Source organism: Sapajus apella, unplaced genomic scaffold (genome assembly GCF_009761245.1).
Source record: "Sapajus apella isolate SASKATOON/1434 unplaced genomic scaffold, GSC_monkey_1.0 scaffold36, whole genome shotgun sequence".
Lineage (NCBI taxonomy): Eukaryota > Metazoa > Chordata > Mammalia > Primates > Cebidae > Sapajus > Sapajus apella.
The window spans coordinates 12,164,526-12,186,798 of NW_022436976.1; the positions used below are offsets into that span (position 1 = coordinate 12,164,526).

General features: G+C 34.5%; 1 protein-coding gene across 1 annotated transcript in view; it reads left to right on the top strand.

Annotated features, from left to right (window-relative positions):
* The window catches only part of LRRIQ3 (leucine rich repeats and IQ motif containing 3), a 144,318-nt gene that overhangs the window by 107,761 nt on the left and 14,284 nt on the right, over positions 1–22,273 (top strand). The window contains exon 7 of the mRNA XM_032297092.1: positions 20,289–21,009. Coding sequence (XP_032152983.1) covers positions 20,289–21,009 — 721 coding nt within the window. The remainder of the gene's footprint in view (positions 1–20,288; positions 21,010–22,273) is intronic.

Sequence of the window (22,273 nt, forward strand, 5' to 3'; positions counted from 1 at the left end):
ATTTTTCCCATATATAGACATTATACATTATATAATAGTATCTATATATGCACAAAAGTAGGGAATCACATTTGTAAGAGTAAAGTTTTCATATTTTACTGGAATTTACTGGAAATCTCATGTCATTTTGCTAACTTAAGATACATATCTGTTGCAAGTCCTAGAGTGACCCCTGAGAATATAGCTCAAAAATAAAATTAAACAATCATTAAAATGGTGCCATAGAAAATATTCACACACCATATTAAGACAAATGTGAATTGATAAAGATCCAATGAAAAGACACGCTGCCAGATTTAATTAAAAAAACGATCCACCTACATACTTTTTAAAGCAAACACACTTTAGATTTAGTGTTTCATATAATTTGAAAGTAAAGTGATGGAAAATGATACCATGCAAACAGCAATCATCAGAGAACGGGAGGGACTATATTAACATCAGTCAAAAAGTTAACACGAAAAAGCAATGTTGCTAGAAATAAAGAGGGGCATGTCACAAGAGTCAACACTTTAGGAATATACAATGAATATAAAAATACATGCACCTAACAATAGAAACCCCTAATTGACAGAAAGCAAAATCTGACAGAATTGAAGAGCTAAATAGACAATGCAACAGTAAGAATTGCAGACATTTATATGCCACTTTCAATAAAGGATTCACGTGTAGAAGATCCAAATGGACCTAGAAGATTTGACCAACAATTTAAGGTAGTCACACTGAAGGAACCACTCATCAATAACAGAATAACATTCTTCTCAAGTGTGCATGGAATATTTTTCAGTTTAAACCATATGCAAGTATACCAGGTTATGAAAAGAAAGAATCAATGAATTTTAAAAGATGGAAATTATACAAAACATATTCTTTATACATTATGAGATTAAATTATAAATCAATGATAGAAGAAATATTTGAAATTTCACAGATATACAAATATGTGGAAATTAGACAACACTGTTCCTCAGTTTTTTGTTTTTTGTTTTTGGATTTTTTTTATTGTTGGTGGTTTTTTTTTTTTTTTTTTTTTTTTAGGTGGTTGTTATTTTAGGACTACTTGAGTGTCTATTTTCTTTAATTGCTTTTATTTCTTATTTTTAACCTTTAGATTAAAGGGAACATATTGATGTTTACTACATATATAAATTATATGACATAAGGGTTTGGTGTACAGATTATTTCCTCACTCAGGTAATAAGCGTAGTATCCAATAGGTAGTTTTTTGTTCCTCACCCTTCTCCCACCCACCACCTTCAAGTAGGGCCAAATGTCTGTTGTTCCCTTCGTTGTATACATATATACTTGATGTTTAGCTCCCACTTACACAAGAGATCATGTGGTATTTGGTTTTCTGTTTCTGTGTTAATTTGCTCAGAATAATAGCCTACAGTTCTATCTGTATTATTGCAAAGGATATGATCTTTTTCTTTTTCATTGCTGCATGGTACTCCATGTTGCATATGTACATTTTCTTTATCCAGTCTACTTCTGATGGACATTTAAGTTGATTCCGTGTCTTTGCTACTGTGAATAGCACTGTGATTTCTATTTCTTTGAGTACTCATTCTGTTATAAGTTCTTTCTGAAATTTCCAAACAGCTTTCTACAATGGTTGAACTAACTTACATTTCCATCTGCAGTGTATGAGCCTTCCCTTTCCTCTGCAACCTCACCAGCATCTGTCGCTTTTTGACTTTTTAGTAATAGCCATTCTGACTGGTGTGAGATGGTATCTCACTGTGGTTTTGATTTGCATTACTCTAATGGTTAGTGATATTGAGCATTGTTTCATATGCTTGCTGATCATATGCATGTCTTCTTTTGAAAAGTGTCTTTTCATCTCCTTTGCCCAATTTTTAATGGGACTGTTTTTCACTTGTATATTTGCTTAAGTTCCCTATAGGTTTTGGATCCTAGACCTTTGTTGGATTGATAGTTTGCAAATAGTTACTCCCATTCTATAGGTTGTCTGTTTACTTTGTTGATAATTTATTTTGCTCTGCAGAAGAAGCTTTTTAGTTTAATTAAGTCCCATTGGTCAATTTTATTTTCTTTTGAGAAAAAGTCTCACTCTGTCACTAAGGCTGGAATGCAGTAGTATAATCTCAGCTCCCTACTAGTTCTGCCTCCCAGGCTCAAGGAATCCTGCCACCTCAGCCTCTCTAATAGTTGTGCCACTAAGCCTGGCTAATATTTGTATTATTTATAGATGCAGGGTCTCACTAAGTTGTGCAGCCTAGTCTCCAATTCTTGAACTCAAGTAATTCACTGGACTAGGCCTCCCAAAGTGCTGGGACTACTGGTGTAAGCCACCATGCCCAACCTCATTTGTCAATTTTTGTTTTTGTTGCAGTTGCTTTTGCCATCTTGATCATGAAATCTTTGCCTAGTCCCATGTCCAGAATGGTATTTCCTAGGTTTTACTTCAGGGTTTTCATGGTTTTAGGTTCTATATTTAAGTCTTTAATATATTTTGAGTTTATTTTTGTATATGGTATAAGGAAGGGGTCACGTTTTAATTTTCTGCAAATGTAGTATAATTTGAAGTCAGGTAATCTGATGCCTCCAGCTGTTATTTTTGTTTAGGATTCCTTTGGATATTCAGTCTATAGTTTGGTTCCATATGAATTTAAAAATATTTGAATTCAATGAGGAATGTCATTGATAATTTGATAGGAATAGCATTGAATCTGTTAATTGCTTTGGCCAACATGACCATTTTAACAATGTTGATTCTTCCCATCAATGAATATGGAATGTGTTTTTTTTTGAGCAGTGTTTTGTAATTCTCATTAGAGAGATCTTTCACCACACTGGTTAGCTGTATTCCTAGGTATTTCATTTTTTTTGTGGCTATTGTGAATGGAATTGAATTCTTGATTTGACTGTTAGCATAGATGTTGTTGGTGTATAAGGATGTTATCAATTTTTGTACATTGATTTTATATCCTGAAACTTTGCTAAAGTTGTATATCAGATCAAGTCCTGCCCCTCCATTTCTCTAAGCAGCTTTCTCTGCCAGCTCAAGTGTCTTTGAAAGTTGTGACATCTCCTGCTGCCAGAATTCCAGAGGCCTGTGTGGAAGACCTGCTCAACTCACCCCTTCCCCAGAAGTCATTGGGGGCCAAAATGACTCCTGATGTGTGGTAGCCCCATGCAGAGGTCCCAGCTTCCTGACCTTTCAACCCAACATGTGGTTCCTCCCTCTGTCCGCTCTAAATGCCTTTCTTCTGAAGAACTGCTTGGAGTGTATCAGTCTTCCTGGTGTCCTGGTCCCCTGGTGGCAGATGTTCCTCCTACTTGATTTTTTTTTGTTGTTTTTCTGAGATGGTGTCTTGCTATATTGCCCACTGTGAACTCAAGCTCCTGGGCTCAAGTGATCGCTAGTAGCTGGGACTATAGTCATGCACCATCACACCCAGCTACACCCTCTCGAATAACCAATGGATCAGAGAAAAAAATTACAAATGACGTTAGAAAATGTAGCTAGGTGAACGAAAACAAAAACAACTATGAGGTAAAGCTAAAACAGTGCTGAGAATGAAATTTATATCTGTAAACACCTCTATTAAAAATGTAAAAATACTTCAGATATATAATCTAACCTTCCACCTTAAGAAAAAATGGTGAAGAAGAAGAAAAGAAGAAAAGTCAGATTACTAGACAGAAATAAAACTAGGGACATTACCACCAAATTTCCAGAAATAAAAAGGATGATAAAGGAATACAATGAACAACATGCAAGTAAATTTTATGTTAGATGAAATGAACACTTTCCAAGAAATACAAAAAAATACACAAATGAACCTAAGAAGAAATAGAAAACCTGAACCCTACAACAAAGAAATTTAATTAATTCTTTAAATCATTTTTCCAAAAATAAAAGCTGAGTTTCAGATGATATATTAATTTCCCATAACTGCTATAAAATCACCCCAGATTTGGTGGCTTAAAACAGCAGAAAATCGTTATCTCACAATTGGGGGTCCAGTAATTTAACATCACTTTCACTGGGCTGAAGTGAAGCTATCAGCAGGGCCACATTTCCTCCGGAGGATCTGGGGGAGAGTCTCTCCTTGCCTCTTTATAAAGCCCCTGAGAGATTCCAGTATTCCTGTGCTCGAGAACGCTTCACCTCTGTGTCTGCATCTATCTTCACATTACCGTCCTTTCTTCTGTTTGTGTATGTAAACTTCCTCTACCTTTTTTCAAAAGGACATCTGTGATGGTATTTAGGGCATTTCCAGATAACCTTCTATTGTCTCATCTCAAGATCCTTAACTTAGTCATATCTGCAGAGACTCTATTTCCAAATGAGGTAACATTTACAGGTTCCTCTGACTAGAACCTGATATTTTGGGAACCATTATTCAACCAAAAACAGACGGCTACATTGGTGAATTCCAGAAAATATTTAAAGAGGAATTAATACCAATCATTTATAAACTATCAAAAAAAAAAAAGTAGAAGGAGGAAGAAGAGGTGGTAGAGAAGGGAACAATTTTTAACACATTCTGCACCAGTATTACACCGATTCCAAAATAAAACGACCAAAGAAATCTACAAACTCATACCTCTTATGAAAATAGAAACACATATTCTGAAAAAATGTTCTTGACCTGAATTAAGTGATATAAGTATTATACATTATGACCAAATTGAATACCAAGAATACAAGGTTAATTTAACATCTAAAAATTAAAATGTAATACCCCATATCAATAGAATGACAAAACTTCACGATTATTTCATTAGACACAGAAAAAGTAGTTGATAAATTCCAAAAACATTTCACTAGCCTAAAAACTCAGAATAAAGAAAATACTTCAATCTGATGAAAAACATATACAAAAAAAAAGGCTTCAAACATGCTTGCTTAATATTGAAAGACCAAACGCATTCTTCCTAAGATTAGTTACAAGACAGAAATGCTTGTTCTTGCCATTTTTATTAAACCTTTGCTGGAAGTGTTAGTCAATACACTCAAGCAGGAGAAAAAAAGAAAAGCCATCCAAATTACTAAGGAAGAACTATAATTATCTCTGTCTGCAGATGATATGATGTTCTACATAAAAAATTTAAGTAATTTCCTATATAGCCATTAGCTGTTTAAACAAACAAATTACAAATTTAGCAAGTTTGCAGATTATAAGTTTGGCTCTTCTCTCTGCTGATTGATTCCTTTGCTTTGAAGCAGCTTTTCAGTTTGGGGTAATCCCATTTGTCTATTTTTGTTTTTATTTCCTGTGCCTTTGAAGTCTAATTAAAAAAATCCTTGCCCAGTCCTATGTCATGCAGCATTTCCCTTTTGTTTTCTAGTAGTTTCAAAGTTTCAAGTCTTACATATAAGTCTTTAGTGCATTTTGAGTAAATTTTTTATATGTTGAGAGATAGGGGTCTATTTTCATTCTTTCACATGTAAGTATTCAGTTTTTTGCAGCACCACTTATTGAAGAGACTGTCCTTGCCCAATGAGTGCTCTTGCCACCTTTATCTAAAATCAGTTGGCTATAAATGTATGTGTTAAGGTCACAGCAAGGCAAGCCCATAGCCCCTCCTCCCCGTTCTCCCCTGCTAAGCTGAGCTCACAACAAAAACAGCCTCAAGCCTTGCAAACAGGGCACCTAGGCTCCAGGATGTGGTCACACCTGGCTCTCAAACTCAGGATGCTGACCCAATTAAGCAGAATGTGAGCCCCTGAGAAACAAGATGTGGTTTTCTTAGAAAAGCACCCGGCTACCTGCAAACCCCCTCTATAATCCCCATAGTTTGTAAGCCAGGCTGCTTCCTTCACTGCCTATGGTAAGGCAGCCAGCTTGGCAGGTTGAAATAAACTTGCTAAACCTGACCCTGGGTCTGCCTCTCCATCCTTTTGGTCAACCTTACAGTATGAATTTATTTATGGGCTCTCTATTATGTTCTACTGATCTGTGTGTCTGCGTTTATGCCAGTACCTTTCTACTTTGGATGCTGTAGCTTTTTAGTATATTTTAATGTGAGGTAGTATGCTTCCACTACCAGACTTCAAAATATACTAAAAAGCTATAGTAACTTGTATTCTTTTTGCTCAAAATTACTTTGGATATTCAGGATCTTATATAATTTGGGGATTTTTTTTTTCTATTTCTGTGAAGAATGTCATTAGTATTTTGAAAGGAATAGCAGTGAATTTGTAGATCACTTTGGGTAGTATGTTAGTTCATTCTCACACTGCTATGAAGATGTTACCTGCAACTGGGTAATCTATAAAAAAAAGAAGATTAATTAACTCTCAGTTCTGCATGGCTGGGGAGACCTAAAGAAACTTACAATCATAGTGAAGGCAAAGGGGAAGCAAGGCACATCTCACATGGTGGCAGGAGAGAGAGGGAGTGCAGGGGTAACTGCCACTTTAAAGCCATCAGATCTTGAAAGAAATTCCTCATTATCATGAGACCAGCATGGGAGAAACCACCTCCATGATCCAATTACATCCCACCAGATCCCTCCCTCACTATGTAGGGGTTACAATTCAAGATGAGATTTGGGTGGAGACACATATAAGGTAGTATGGACATTTTAATAATATTAATTCTTATAATCCATGAATGCAGGTTAGTTTTCCATTTATTTTTGTGTTCCTCAAACTGTTTCATCAGTATTTTGTATTTTATGTTATAGAAATATTTTATTCTCATTGCTAAATTTATTTCCAGGTATTTTATTTTTGTAGCTATTATAAATGTGATTGCATTATTGACTTGTCAGACAGCTCACTATTGATGTATTAAAACACTACCGATTTTTGTATGTTGATTTTGTATCTGCAACTTTACTGAATTGATTTGTTATTTCTAATAGTTTTTTGGTGGAGTCTTCAGGGTTTTTTATATGTATGATTATGTCATCATCAATGATGGGCAGTTTGACTTTCTCTATTCCAATATGGACCCCTATTTTCCCTCTTGCCTAATTGCTCTGGCTGAGACTTCTAGCACTATGTTGAATACAAGTGGTTAAAGTGGGCATCCTTATCTTTTTCCAGATCTTAGAGAAAAAGCTTTCAATTTTTCCTATTGTGTATGATGTTAGCATGGTTTTGTCATATATGGTCTCTATTGTGTTGAAGTATATTCCTGCTATATCTAATTTGTTGAGTTTTTATCAAGAAAGGGTGTTTAATTTTATGAGTTCTTTTCCTGCATCTGATACAGCCACTTTTGAAAAACAGATTGACAATCTTCAAACATTAAACAGTTGCCATATGAACCCCTAATTTTATTTCTAGCTGTATACCCAAGAGAATCATAAACACATGTCCACATAAAAGTTGTATATTAAACAAGCAGTATTTATAGCAGTTCAAAGGTGAAAACAAATCAAATATCTATCAACTGGTAGATAAAAAATGCATTTCCCAGTCCTGGGCATATAATGAATGCATATAATGAATGATATTCAGTTCTAAAGAGGAATAAAATACTGATATATGCTACAACATGGATGATCCTTGCAAACATGTTAAATAAGAGAGAAGACACAAAAGGCACATAGTTTATGACTCCAGAACAAACAAACCTATAGAGATATCCAATAGGTTTGTAGTCGTCAGGGACAGAAAAGAGTGGGGAACAAGAAATGACTGCTAATAGGCACCTTCTTTCTTTCTAGGGTGATGAAAATGTTCTTGAATTAGGTAGTCATGACAGTTGCATTATTCTGTGACAAAGTGGCAAAAAAATACTGAATCATACCCTTTGCATGTGTGTGTATGTATGTGGGTGTATGTGTATGTATGTGTTATATACATCATGATGGTTGCATTATTCTGTGACAAAAAGTGGCAAAGACCCACTGAATTATGCACTTTATATGTATGTGGGTATTTATATATATTATATAAATTATATTTATATTTACATATTTAAAATTATATTTTATATAATCATGTAATTTATAGCATATAATTATATATTTTATATAATTTATATTTATAATTCATAAGAACATTTTTAATTATATTTATAATTGTACATAAATACATACATATGCACACACATTAAAAGTGTGTATATATGTGTGTATGTGTATGTATATATGTATGTGTGTGTATTTATATGTATGTGTGTGTATGTATATATATATTGCTTTGTGTTTTCTTCCTTTTTGTAATTAATAAATTTTTTTTTTAGGGCAGTTTTTGTTCATAGCAAAATTGAGCAGAAAGTACTGAGATTTTTCCATAACACTCTGTTTCAGTATATGCACAACCTCCTTCATTAACCATATCCCACGCCACATATAATTCAGTGGTATAATTGTTACAATAGATGAACTTAAACTGACACATTATCATATCAAAAGATCATAATTTACCTTAGGGTTTATACTGTTGGTGTACATTCTATGAGTTTTGACAAATTTACAATGACATTTATCCAACATTACGGTACCATTCAGAATCATTTCACTACCTTAAAAATCCATTGTGCACTGCTTACTGATCATGTCCTTCTCATCTCATTTCTAGCTACCACTGGTCTTTTTACTATTCTTCACAGGTTTGCGTATTCACACATGTCATATACCAGTATCTGGAATCATACAGTATATAGCCTTTTCAGATTGACTTCTTTCACTTAGTAATATGCATTTAATTTTTTATGACTTAATAGCACAAGCCTTTAGCACTGAATGATATTCCATTGTCTGGATATACCAAGGTTTATTTACCCATTCACTTACTGAAAGACATTTGGTTGTTTCCATATTTTGCCAATTATGAATAAAGTTGCTACTAAATATAAATATCCATATGCAGGTTTTTGTACAGACACAAGTTTTCAAAGTCTTCATTTCATTTTGATGTATACCAAGAAACATGAGTGCTGGATTTTTCGGTCAGAATATATTTAGTTTTGTAAAAACTGCCGGTCTTCCAAAGTGGTGGTACCATTTTGCATTCCACCAGCAATGAATGAGAGATCCTGTGGCTCCGTATCCTCATCAATACTTACTGTTGTCAGTGTTTTAAATTTTGATCATTCTAGTAGGTGTGTAGTGCTATCTTATGAAATTGCAATCCTCTGATAATATATGATGTGGACCATCTTTTCATATGCTTAGTTGTTATCTGTATATTTTCTTCGATGAGGTCTCTTGTCCATTTGTTTATTTATTTGTTTACTTTTAGAGACAAGGTATTGCTCTTTTGCTTGGGCTGGCATGCAGTGGTGCCATCATATCCTGTCGCAACCTCAAACTCTTTGGCTCAAGTAATCCTTCTGCCTCAGCCTCACAAAGTGTTGAGATTATAGGGGTGAGCCACCACACCCAGCCTCTTGCTCATTTTTTAATTTGGTTTTTTATTTTATTATTGTTGAGTTTTAATAACGTTCTTTGTCAACTGTGTGTTTTGAAATAGTTTTCTGTGGCTGCTCTCTCATTCTCTGGATATTGACTTTTGCAGGGCAGAAATTCTAATTTGAATTAAATCCTGATTAACAGTTATTTCTTTCATGGATCTTCGGTATTTTTTTAAGAAGTTATTTTAATACCCAAAATTATATAGGATTTCTATTGTTTTCTTTTCTGAGTTTATAGTTTTGCATTTTATATTTAAATCTATGAGCTATTTCAAGCTGATGATGGAATTAATTTGTTTTTCTGGCGTTTGGAGGTCCAGTTATTTCATCACCATTTGATGAAAAGATTGTCTTGCTTCATTGTTTTGCCATTGCTGTTTTGTTAAAGAGATGTTGACTAGGTGGGCACAGTGGCTGATCCCTGTAATCCCAGCACTTTGGGAGGCCAGGGCAGGCAGATCACCTGAGGTCAGGAGTTTGAGAGCAGTCTGGCCAACATGGTGAAACCTTGTCTCTATATAAAAATTAGCTGGGCATGGTGGCATGAACTTGTAATCCCAGCTACTCAGGAGGCTTAGGTGGGAGAATTGCTTGAACCTGGGAGGCGGAGGTTGCAGGTAGCCAAGTTCTTGCCAGGGCACTCCAACCTAAAAGACAGAGCAAGACTTCATCTCCTAAAAAAAAAAAAAAAAAAAAAGAAAGAAAGAAAAAAGAAACAAGTTGACTGTATTTATCATGGGACAGGTCTGTTTTTAGGCTTTCTACTCTGTTCCATTGATCTATTTATCAATACTCTGCCATTACCAAAGTGCCTTGATTATTGTAATTGTACCCTTTAATAAGGTGCTTTCTTTGTATATGAATTGTATCTCAATGAAGATGTTATTTTTCAAAAACTAGAAAGAATAGTGAACAAGGAAATTGTTAAACCAAAAATTAATTGGAGACTTGAATCAAATGTAAGTAAGATTCCTACAATCTAGAATTTATTTTGTTTTAAAGAAGTCAGATATAATACACACTATGAAACAAAAAAGGAAGTGTGGATTGAATATGTTACACAGAGAGAAGAGCTCAGAGAGGGATTTGTAATTGTTATATATAAGAAATTAAGCAAAATTTATTATATCAGATAAAGATAATAAATCTATATTGGCTTATAATCTACTTCAATTAATAACAGCTCTCTGCCCGGAGTGTGAGAAAAGCAGTGTGAAGGCGTTTGAGTATGTTAAAGATGTCTACCATCATCATGGGCATGAGAAGTTGTAGATCAAAAAACGAAATACTAGCTGATATAAGAACAACAGCTAAATTTTAAAATTTCTTCCTAAGTGCTAAGCAAATTTCATTCAACCCTTACAGCAAATCTATACGGTGGGCACTTTCATTCTCCCATTTTATAGATGAAGAAACTGTGGCACCGTGAATTTAAGTAACATTTATGAAGTTATTTTCTGAAAAGATAGGATGTGGCATTTCAGACATGCAAGTGATTTTGCTCCTGGTTTTTCATCCTAACCCCTATCCAACAGTGGCTCTAGCTGTCCAATGGCTCATAAATCAGAAAGTTAGATCCAAAGCACTATTTCAGTGGACATTGGACTAGCAAGATGTACATAGTCAGGGTGGTACTGCCAGTGGGTTTTTTTTTCCCAGTCTTTATGGCCACGTATGAAATTGATTTAAATATTTTGTTCTATCCCAAATTACCAGACTGGTAGGACTCAGGGTGGAGTAGGTAAAGGCAAACTGTATAAAAGCCAAATTTAAAAAGGGAACAAATCATAGATCTGTAATTTACTGCCTTGCAATAATGAAACCCCTTATAAAAGACCACATATTGTGTTGTTCCATTTATAAGAAATGTCCAGAATAGGCAAATTTGGCAGCCAGAAAGTGGATTAGTTGTTGCTTAAGGTGGGGGAGATGGTAGGAGACAGGGGACGACTCAAATGGATATGGGATTTCTGTTTGGGTTGACGAAAATGTTCTAAACCTACACTGTGGTGATACTTATGTTTGCACAACTCTGTAAATGTATTAGAACAATTGCATTATACACTTTAATAATTTAATATACTAATAATATGGGATATTAAATATATCTCAATGAGGATGTTTAAAAAATAATATGTAGGTACTTTTAAAGCATGCTGAATGTCAACAAGTGATATGGTTGTTTGAGACGTTGTTGTCACTAACAGCCACATCATTGCAATGGATACTATTTGTAAGAAGCCTTAATAACTGATGATCAAGAAGCAATGTTTTAAGTAATTTACACATTAATGTGAAAGGTACTTATAAATTAGTGTTTGAGTGTGTTTTCCTACTTTAATGTTTATAATACTTTATTTTCATTTTTGAAATCAAGTAGGGTTTGGTGGTTAACATTTAATATGTTATAATTTTCCCATGTAGAATATAGAGAAATGGGTTCCAGGGTATCATTTCTTTTCAGAATGTCTAATTTTCAGAAATGGATTAAAGATATAAAGTGAGAGAGATAATTCCTGTGCATCTCTGTATTATAATTGTATTATAATCAATCCCCAGTATAACTTGATTACATGTGAGATGTGAGATGTTTAGTAAACTATATTCTTTATTATGGTGATCTCGTACCATATCTTAGATAAATCATTTATACCAGAGTATATGTGCATGTGTAATGGGGGAGACTTTACTGAAAATATTTGCTACTAAGAACATAGGAAGAAATTTCAACCATTGCTATAATTTAAGTGACATTTTTGCATCTAGCAAATCAGAAAAAGCTCAGAACATGACAGAAGTTTATGCCACTGCTTTCTTCCTTATATTCCTTTGTTTTCTTTTTTCCCTTTTCTTTACTTCACCTAAACTTAAAGCCTATGTACCACATAAGGCTATAAGCTTGTGCAAAGATGTCAGGCCAGTTTGCTGAGGACAGCAACTGCTTCAGACCCACTTGTGAACATTCAAATCATAGCTATACTGATTTTAAATAGGTTTGGACCGTTTGTTTCTCTACAGATGGTTCATAAATCTGCAATACATTTAGAAGAATCAAACAAGCTCTGTTGACCACAAATGGTATTGGCTTCTGTGTTCCAGGAGTCCTAAAAGATCCAATTATCTGTTGAGACAGCTGAAAATAAATTGGCTGATATGATCCAGTTGTGTTTCTCTTAAGTTGAGAGGTATATAGAAGGTACAAATAGAGAATAATTGCTTTTTAGCAAGCTTTTCTTTAATAGGTAAACTATAACTAAAACAAAACATTTTGTTGTCTTTGTGTCAAAAAATTCAGTTTGTGGAAGATATGGCTGAAGAAAGGAGAATCTACTTCTAGTATTATTTAGTATTATTATTAAAATGTCTGCAAAGATGTCATTTTCTTCAGTTTTTACCTGAGTATTACTAGGAATCATGTAAATGGAAATAGTATTTGTTCAAAATTATTTTCTTATTTTAGGAATAAAATACTTTAAAATGACATTGTATTAATGGACATTTTAAATGATTTTTAAGATAATTTAAATATTATAATGAATTAGGAAAATATTAGTTATGTGTTTAAATATGAAAATTATGAACTGCAAAACAGTAATACATATAAGAATATTTCTTCTAGTTCACCAAACCTGCTTTTCCTCCAGTTTTTCCCATGCCAACAAATGACATCACCATTCACCTGTTTTCTCAAGCCAAATTCCTACCATTCATCTTTTTTTTCTTGCTTCTGCCATCTAAGTTATCAACAAGCCCTGATGACTATACCTGTAAAACATATCCCAAATCTTTCTAGTTTTCTGCAAGTTTATTCCTTTCATCTATGCCTTACCTATCATAAAATCTTACCTGGGTCACTTAAGTAGCCTCTTAACTAGTCCTCTACTTAGACTTTTATGGTTCACATTCAAATCCATTGCCTTCATGGTAAAATCACATACATTATCAGTCCCCTACTTCAATTGCTTCAAATCTCAGAATGAAATTCACATTTTTATTCTGTGACCTTCAATGCCCCATAGAATCTGGCCCCAGCTTTACCTCTGCGACCGTCTCTAGCACCACGTTCCTCTTACTCAGTGAATTTCAGATGGCCTTCCCTCCGTATCCCTACCAGGCTAAATGTGCTTCTGTCTACTGGCTTTACATTAGCTTCCCGTTTCTTCTGGAATGTTCTTTCTCACATATTTTTTCTCTGCTTGTGCTTACTTATCTTTTCTCCTCTGGGATTAAATCAGATATCCACTAAAAAGCCATTTCTATACACCCAATCTAATTACTAGACCCTCTCACTGCCATTTTATCCTAATTAATTTTCATTAGAGCATTTATTTTTATTTGATATTTTCTTATTTATAAATTTCTTCTCTGTCTTCTTAACTAAAATAGTTTTGTGAGCTCAGGGATAGCGCATTTCTTAGTAAATACCTCATGTCTTTTCTTTAGAAAGTGTCTTATACTCCACAAACATTCAATTTTGTGTATATACTATTCATACTTTATATTGTTATTATATTGCTATATTTAGCAAAGAAAACATTTTTGATTAAAGACAGACTGTTAATATTCATAGAAAATAACTGTCAAACAACAAGGAAAACAAAGTTTACAGAAAAAAATTAAGAACTAAAGAAAGTTTGAATAATTACTTTTGTATTTGTGATACCTGAATTTCCATAGAATTTGCAAGCAACTAAAATATGAATGAATGGATTGAAGGATAGATAGATAAATTAATAGTTGAATGAATAAAAGTTATAAGAAGTCAGAAGCTCCTTAGTCATTCATTGAGATCGTATGTAATTTTAAGTAGCTGCTGGGAGGTGATGGGGGATATTGGTATCTGTTACGTTAATAAAACACTGAAATTGAGATGTGAAAACCGAGACTGGACAAATGGCCCACTGGACATTCTAGGAGCATTATCCTCCCTTCTCCAAATTAGAAGATTTATTAACACATTAGGATGAATTAAAAATGAAACAAAATAGAAATAAATAACCATAGCAGGGTGATCAATGTCTCTGAGCACTCCTGTTATCATTAATAACATACCAGTTTGCCACAGCACACCAGTTGGGCAACTTTACTTAGAAATAGAGGAGAGTGAACTCCTTTTGTGTTAGTTTGTTCAAGGTGTCATAACAAAATTCCAGACTGGATGACTTAAAGAACAGAAATTTGTTTTCTTACAGTTCTGGAGTCTGAGTCTGAGATAAGGATGCCAGCATGGTAAGTTTCTAGTGAGGGCTCTCTGCCTTATCGAAAACTACCATCTTGCTGGGTACTCATATGACCTTTCTTTGACATGCTTGCATAGTGGGAGAGGGAAAGTGAGCTCTCTGATATTTCTTCTTAGAGGAAAACTAACCCGATTGAATCAGGATTTCACCCTTATGACCAAATTTAACCTGAATCACTTTCCGAGGCGCCCCACCACTAAATAAAGCCACACTTAGGTTTGGGACTTTCTCTTTGTCCGTTTGGGCTGTTATAACAAAATACCATAAACTGGGTAGTTTATAAGCAACAGATTTTTTAAAAAATCGTTCTGGAGGCTAGGAAGTCCAAGATCAAGACACCAACAAATTTGGTGTCTGTTGAGAACTTACCTTCTGGTTTATACATAGTGCCTTCTGGCTGTGTCCCCACATGATGGTAGAGCATGAAGGACCTCTTTCAGGCCTCTTTTATTAGGGCACTAATCCCATTCATGAGGGCTTAATCTTCATAACCTAATTACCTCCAAGGCCTCTTCCTGCTCCAAATACCATCACCATGTGGGGGTTACAATTTCAATATATCAATGAGGCAGTAGGGATAAACATTTAGTCCATAACGCCCTTTATGAATGATAATGGGAAATTTGTTAAAAGAGAGGATTTTTAATTTTGGCATTATAGATATAGGGGCAATAAAAATAATAGCATGGTCAAATGGAGCTGGATATGCCTTCTAGTCCCTAAAATCTTGGGTAACTTACTTGACTTCTGTAAGCATCTAATATGGTTTGGCTTTGTGTCTCCACCCAAATTTCATCTCAAATTGTAATCCCCAGGTGTCAGGGAGGGACACGGTGGAAGGTTATTGGATCATGGGGTTGATTTCTCCCATGCAATTCTCATGATAAGGAGTGAGTTCTCAGAGAGCTGATGGCTTTAAAGTGTTATATTCCTTTGTTCACTCTCTCTCTTTTCCTCTCTGTCTCTCCTGCTGCTAATGAATTATTTATAATCACATTGTTTAATTTTCAAGTATTTGGAGTTTTCTTATATATTGTTATTGATTTCTTAGGCAATTCTGTTGTGGTATGACAACATAGTTTGTATGATTTAAATCTTTTACATTTATTGAGATTTGTTTTATATCCTAGAATGCAACCTGAATTATGGAAGGCATAAATTTATTAGCACACATACAAAGCAAAATTGGAAAGAATGTACATTTTGCAGTCACAGGGTATTATGTTCCATAAACATCAGGAGTTTAATAGTAATGCTGAGATAATTAACGTCATTACTGATTTTTTTAAATAGTTCTATCAATTGCCAAGAAAGGAATATAGTATCTCCTACTATGGTTATAGAATTATCTATTTCTCCCTTTAATTCTGTCATTTTGTGCTTCACGTATTTTGAGTTTCCTTTGTAAAACACATAAACATTTACTGTTGATATTTCTTTATGATTAATTGACTTTTATTATAAAATGTTTCTCTTTTTCTGAGACTTCGTTTTATTTAATATTTTTATCAGACATTTGTGCTTACTGTTTTCAGTTTTTTCAACCTCTGTCTTTATATTAAAAGCACATCTCTGATTTAAGTTACATGTGTAGCCCCCAAAGGGCTGTCTCCATTCTATCCCCTCCTTCATAAAAAAAGTGAGGGGATGTGAGGAGAGCAGGGAAGGGACACCTGCCTTGCCCCTTCCCCTGGCTTCATCTTGCCCAACCATTGTGCTCAGTGTTAACCTCCGCTGGCCTTCACTAAGGGAACTAGGCTCCTCCTCTCTCCAGGAACCCCTGTGCCAGCCCCAGAATGGTTTCCAATAATCAAGAAATGTGTTGAGTCATTTTTCTTTCAACTCCTTCATTTTTCATAGAACAAATCTCTGCTTTTGAAGAGTTGGGGATTTCTGCTATTTTTGTTTTTTTTTTCTCTCTCTGTCTCCCCCATTAAGTAAGAGAACCAATAAATTTTAGGCATGTTTGTGTGTATAGACTGTGCCATCCAAATGTAACTTGATTAGAGGAAAAGTGTTTTCATTGTGAGTGTGTCTTGCTATAAATATTTGTTCATATTTTTTGTGAATTTAATACCATGTACTATTGTATTATAGTAACTTTTATAAAGCAAACAAAAAAGAAATAAAAGCATATCTCTTTAGGGTAATATTTGGTAGATCTTGCTTTTTAAAAATTTATTCTGATAATCTCTGACTTTTTATTTGAATGTTTAGGCCATTAACATTTAATTTAATTATTGATTAATCATAATTGTTTATTTCAACTTAAGTCTACCATTTTCAAATTTCCAGTTTCCAGGTTTTCAGCCACTATACACGTGACCTTATTCTTGAGTAACATATTTCTCCTCTCGTTTTTCTATATTCATTCAAAATATGTACTTATGGACAATATATAGTAGCATTTAATTAACCTCATCCTCTCATGTTTTTCATTGCTATAAATAAATGCCCAATTTTAGGCAATTTATTTAAAAAATAGGCAATTTTGGCTCATGATTCTGCAGACTCATGGTAAGCATGGTGCCAACTTCTGCTCAGCTTCTGGTGAAGACTTAGAAAGCTTAAAATTATGACAGAAGGTGAAGTGAGAGCTGGCATATCACATGGAGACAGAGGTGCCAGGCTTTTTTAAACAACCAGCTCTCATATGAATTACCGAACAAGAGCTCACTCGTTACCAGGAGAGGACACCAAGCCAATCATGAGGGATCTACCCCATGATCCAAAACCTCTCACCAGGCCCAGTCTCCAACTTTGGGGATTGTACTTCAACATGAGATTTGGAGGGAACACATATCTAAACTACATTGCCACACAAACCAAACTGTGCAAAATAGTAGGCTAGGGGCTAGGAATGTATCATCAAAGACCAAAGGAATAGATTCTTACTCCTAAGAAGTATCAAGTTTGATACTGTAACTAAAAACTACTACATAAAGATGTAAGTGCAATATGATAAATTATATAAGGAAAAAAACATGATAGTGTAAAACATATCAATTCTTGTTTAAAAAATAAAGAAAATATGACGTGAAAAGACCTGAAGAATGCATAGAATATGAACAGATATAGGAAAGAAAAGCAGCATACTGAACAAAACCTAAGATAATAGAAGTAAAGGCCCAATGGTGATAAGATGTGGTGCATGTGTAGCAGAAAATATGTTGCTATTTTCTGGTATTCTATAATCCTAGGCTAAAAGTGGAAAATATTCTTCAGCCTTTGGGTGGAAAACCATGAAGATTTTGTCCTTCTTTGTTTGTGTGTAAGGTAAAATGTTATTAGAACTCTATTTAAGAAAGATAAATATTATAGCAGTGAGTGATTTCTTGAAACAGAGATTCTAAAAACAAAGAAAGAAATTAGGAGACTTTTAAAAGTGTTAATGGGTTGATGTTCAACCAGGTAACGAGAGACTCTGACTTTTGACTCTTTGGGTCCCCAGTGTCTTGCTTTAGACCAAAACATTTTGTGTTTATTTCTGGACACTTTGGCTTTGTATCCTGACACATTGACTGCCTTTTCTACTTGCTAATTTCCTACTTTGCTGTAGAATTTTCTTGCTGTTTGGTTTTGTGTTACTGTGTCAGTCTGCTGAGAATGATGGTCTCCAGCTTCATCCATGTACCTGCAAAGGACATGAATTCATCCTTATTTATGGCTGCATAGTATTCCATGGTGCATATGTGCCACATTTTCCTTATCCAGTCTATCATTGATGGGCATTTGGGTTGGTTCCAAGTCTTTGCTATTGTAAACAGTGCTGCAATAAACATACATGTGCATGTGTCTTTATAATAGAATGTTTTATAATCCACTGGGTATATGCCTAGTAATGGGATTGCCGGGTCAAATGGTATTTCTATTTCTATATCCTTGAGGAATCTCCACACTGTCTTCCACAATGGTTGAACTAATACACTCTTACCAACAGTGTAAAAGCATTGCGATTTCTCCACATCCTCCCTAGCATCTGTTGTCTCGTGATTATTTAATGATCGCCATTCTAACTGGCATGACATGGTATCTTAATGTGGTTTTGATTTGCATTTCTCTAATGACCAGTGATGATGACCTTTTTTTCGTATGTTTGTGGGCTGCATAAATGTCTTCTTTTGAAAAGTGTCTGTTCATATTCTTGGTCCACTGTTTCATGGGGTTGTTTGTTTTTTTCTTATAAATTTGGTTAAGTTCTTTGTAGATTCTGATGATTAGCCCTTTGTCAAATGGGTAGATTGCAAAATTTTTTTCCCATTCTGTTGGTTGCTGGTTCACTCTAATGATAGTTTCTTTTGGTGTGCAGAAGCTCTTTAGTAATTAGTTCCCAGTTGTCTATTTTGGCTTTTGTTGCCATTGCTTTTGGTGTTTTAGTCATGAACTTCTTGCCTATGCCTAGGTCCTGAATGGTATTACCTAGGTTTTCTTCTAGGATTTTTATGGTGTTAGGTCTTATGTTTAAATCTTTAATCCATTTGGAGTTAATTTTTGTATAAGGTGTAAGGAAGGGACCCAGTTTCAGCTTTCTGCATATGGCTAGCCAGTTTTCCCAGCACCATTTATTAAATAGGGAATCCTTTCCCCATTGCTTGTTTTTGTCAGGTTTGTCAAAAATTAGATGGTTGTAGATGTGTGGCGTTACTTCTGAGGCCTCTATTCTGTTCTATTGGTCTATATGTGTGTTTTGGTACTGGTACCAAAGGCTATTACTGTAGCCTTGTAGTATAGATTGAAGTCAGGTTGCGGGATGCCTCCAACTTTGTTTTGTTTTGTTTTTTGCTTAGGATTGTCTTGCCTACCATGCTCTCTTTTGGTTCCATGTGAAGTTTAAGGTGTTTTTTCCCCAATTCTGTGTAGAAGGTCATGGTAGCTTGATGGGGATAGCTCGGAATTTATAAATTACTTTCAGAAGTATGGCCATTTTCAAGATATTGATTTTTCCTAACCATAAGCATGGAATGTTTTCCCATCTGTTGGTGTCCTCTCTTATTTCCTTGAGCAGTAGTTTGTAGTTCTCCTTGAAGAGGTCCATTACATCCCTTTTTAGCTGTATTCCTAAGTGTTTTATTTTCTTTGTATCAATTGTGAATGGGGGTTCACTCATGATCATCTGCAAATAGAGACAATTTGACTTCCTCTTTTCCCAATTGAATACCCTTTGTTTCTTTTTCTTGCCTGATTGTCATGGCCAGAACTTCCAGTGCTGTGTTGAAGAGGACAAACCCACAGCCAATATCATACTGAATGGGCAAAAACTGGAAGCATACCTTTTGAAAGCAGAATTTTCTAAATTTTCACTGGTTCTGGGTGCTACCCATTTTATGAATTGTTCTTTGCTTAATTAAACTTTCTTTCTTTTAGCAAACTGTATGAAAAAATAAGGTGTGTGGTTAAGTAGTACTAAGTATGTGATAAGATGCTGCTACTGAGTCAGTGTAAGTTAAACAATTGTGGAAGATAATACAGAAAATATAACAATTAGATTCAGTGAATTTCTCTGTGAAAATTTTTTAATAGTGATTTTCTTTTCCAAAGTTAAATCACAGGTTGAAAAGGTACTTGGGAAAAATTCTTCTTAGTAAGTAATTAACAGGTTCTTACCAATTTTATTGATATAGCTTTTAAAACTATGTGGACAGAAAATAAAATGTGCTTAGCTCTTGTATAAGGTATAATATTTGTCTTCTGTTTGATGTAGGTCAGCACTCTAAAGATGAATTTGTGGATGAAAAATTGGATACCAGTTTTAGGATATCAGTTTTCAAACTACCCATATATACTTTAGGTTCATTGAAGAATGCTACAGTTTTGAAAGAGAAAAAACAGGATTTTTTTCTTGAGTATCCTCAGCCATTGTTTACTACTCCTCTAAAGTCAATCACTAAAAAAGACCCACCAGTGGAGAGAAACATAAAAGAGTTTTTTGCAACACAAAGAGCTGGTATGAAACTCCAAACACTTGTTGATATTGACAAATATTACACAGAACAAAATAAGCAGGAATGCCATAAAGAAAAAGTGAGAGTTGTAGCCATGGCACAACTTGCTCGAGAAAGAGGTAGAGTAAATGTTAGTAAATATTTGAATGAGAAAACATGTGCTACACAAAAACTAATTGAAGAAAACAATGAAACAATTCAGGACGGTTTACGACAAGTTTGGCAAAACAGATTCAACTACCTTGAAAAAACTAGAGAGAGGAGAGCTCTGTTTCTAAAAGAAAAATCCCAAAAGGCTGCAGAGCGTTTATTAGTTCAAAACTTAAATAATGAACGCACTGTTTTGACCAGAGGACTACTTAAAGTTGACAGAATGAAGAAGAATGAAGCTGTTCTAAAAGAGAAAAGCCTAATTGTTAAGCAAAAACTAAAAACAGAAAAAATTGGAAAGAATTTACTTAAAGAAATTAAAAAAGTAAGGTAGGTACAGTTTAGAAATAATAGAAACATTTAAGTCAATTACATGTAAATAACACTAAATGTTAAGATCTAATAGTATTTTGTTTATGACATAGCACATTCTACTTTGAAAAATTAAAACAAAGGACAAATAATATACTAATATATTACCAAAGATAGGACGATAAAATAACTCTGTCTTTCTCCATCTCTTTACCACGTGCAACAAAACCTACCTCTTGGTTATGAGTTGTTCTCATAAATGGCATCATCATCAACCTCTTGACCAGTGCTAACAGCCTCCGTCTTTATTGATTACACATAATATGTTTTCCTACTCACTGTACTTCAAAAAGCACTCTCAAAAGGATCCTTCCTTTTCAATACTACCACTTCAGTTCTAACTTAGGCTCTCATAGTCTCTCTATGAATTTACATTATTCTTCCAATTGAGATCTTCATCCCTATTCATCTTTTCTTCAATCCAAGTCTTTTCTCTGACCCACAAACCTCAACTGTCTTTAAAATAAAATTCTGATCACATAACTTTCTATTTAAACATATTAATAGCTTGCAGTTGTTCACAGAATAAAACTGAATTTGTTCTAAATGGCATTTCAGATAATGTGCTCTGTTCTTTCTAGTGTAGACTTATCTCACACTAAATTTTCTGCAATAGCTTCCTGCCTCCAACCCCTAGCAGCACTCTGCTCTAAACAGACTGTTCTTTACTCCCTACCCAACTTTATACTCTCTTATTCCTATGACTTTACTGATACTGTCCCCTTTTTTCTCAAATATATGCTTCTCAAGAGCACTACAAACTCACAATGTTAATGTTGTCTAGATATTATTATGCAACACAAGCCTCTATGTTATTGTGCAAATCAGAATGCTTTGCTGTGTTCTAATTGGTGAGAAGGTAGTGCCTACATTTGACGGAAAAGACAGTTTTTTCTCCAGGGAGGTGCCTCACAAGTGGCTGATTCTTGGCTGTGTGTATCCTTGTCTCATACCTATTTGCCCTCATCATACAGTGCATGAACTGCACAACCACTAGTAAAATTTATCCTTTTATTACCCATCCTTTAGTAACCAACTCAATGGCATTTTCACTTTTAATCTCTTATCAACTGCTCCTCCAGTCTGAATTAGTCTCTTTAATTTTGTGGTGATTCCATATACTTTATTGGAATCTCAATGTTACCAGTTATAACAAGAGGGCTTTTATTATGGTTGCATGGTTGAGTGGTAAAATCTTTTTTTTTTTAATTCTTTATTTTAC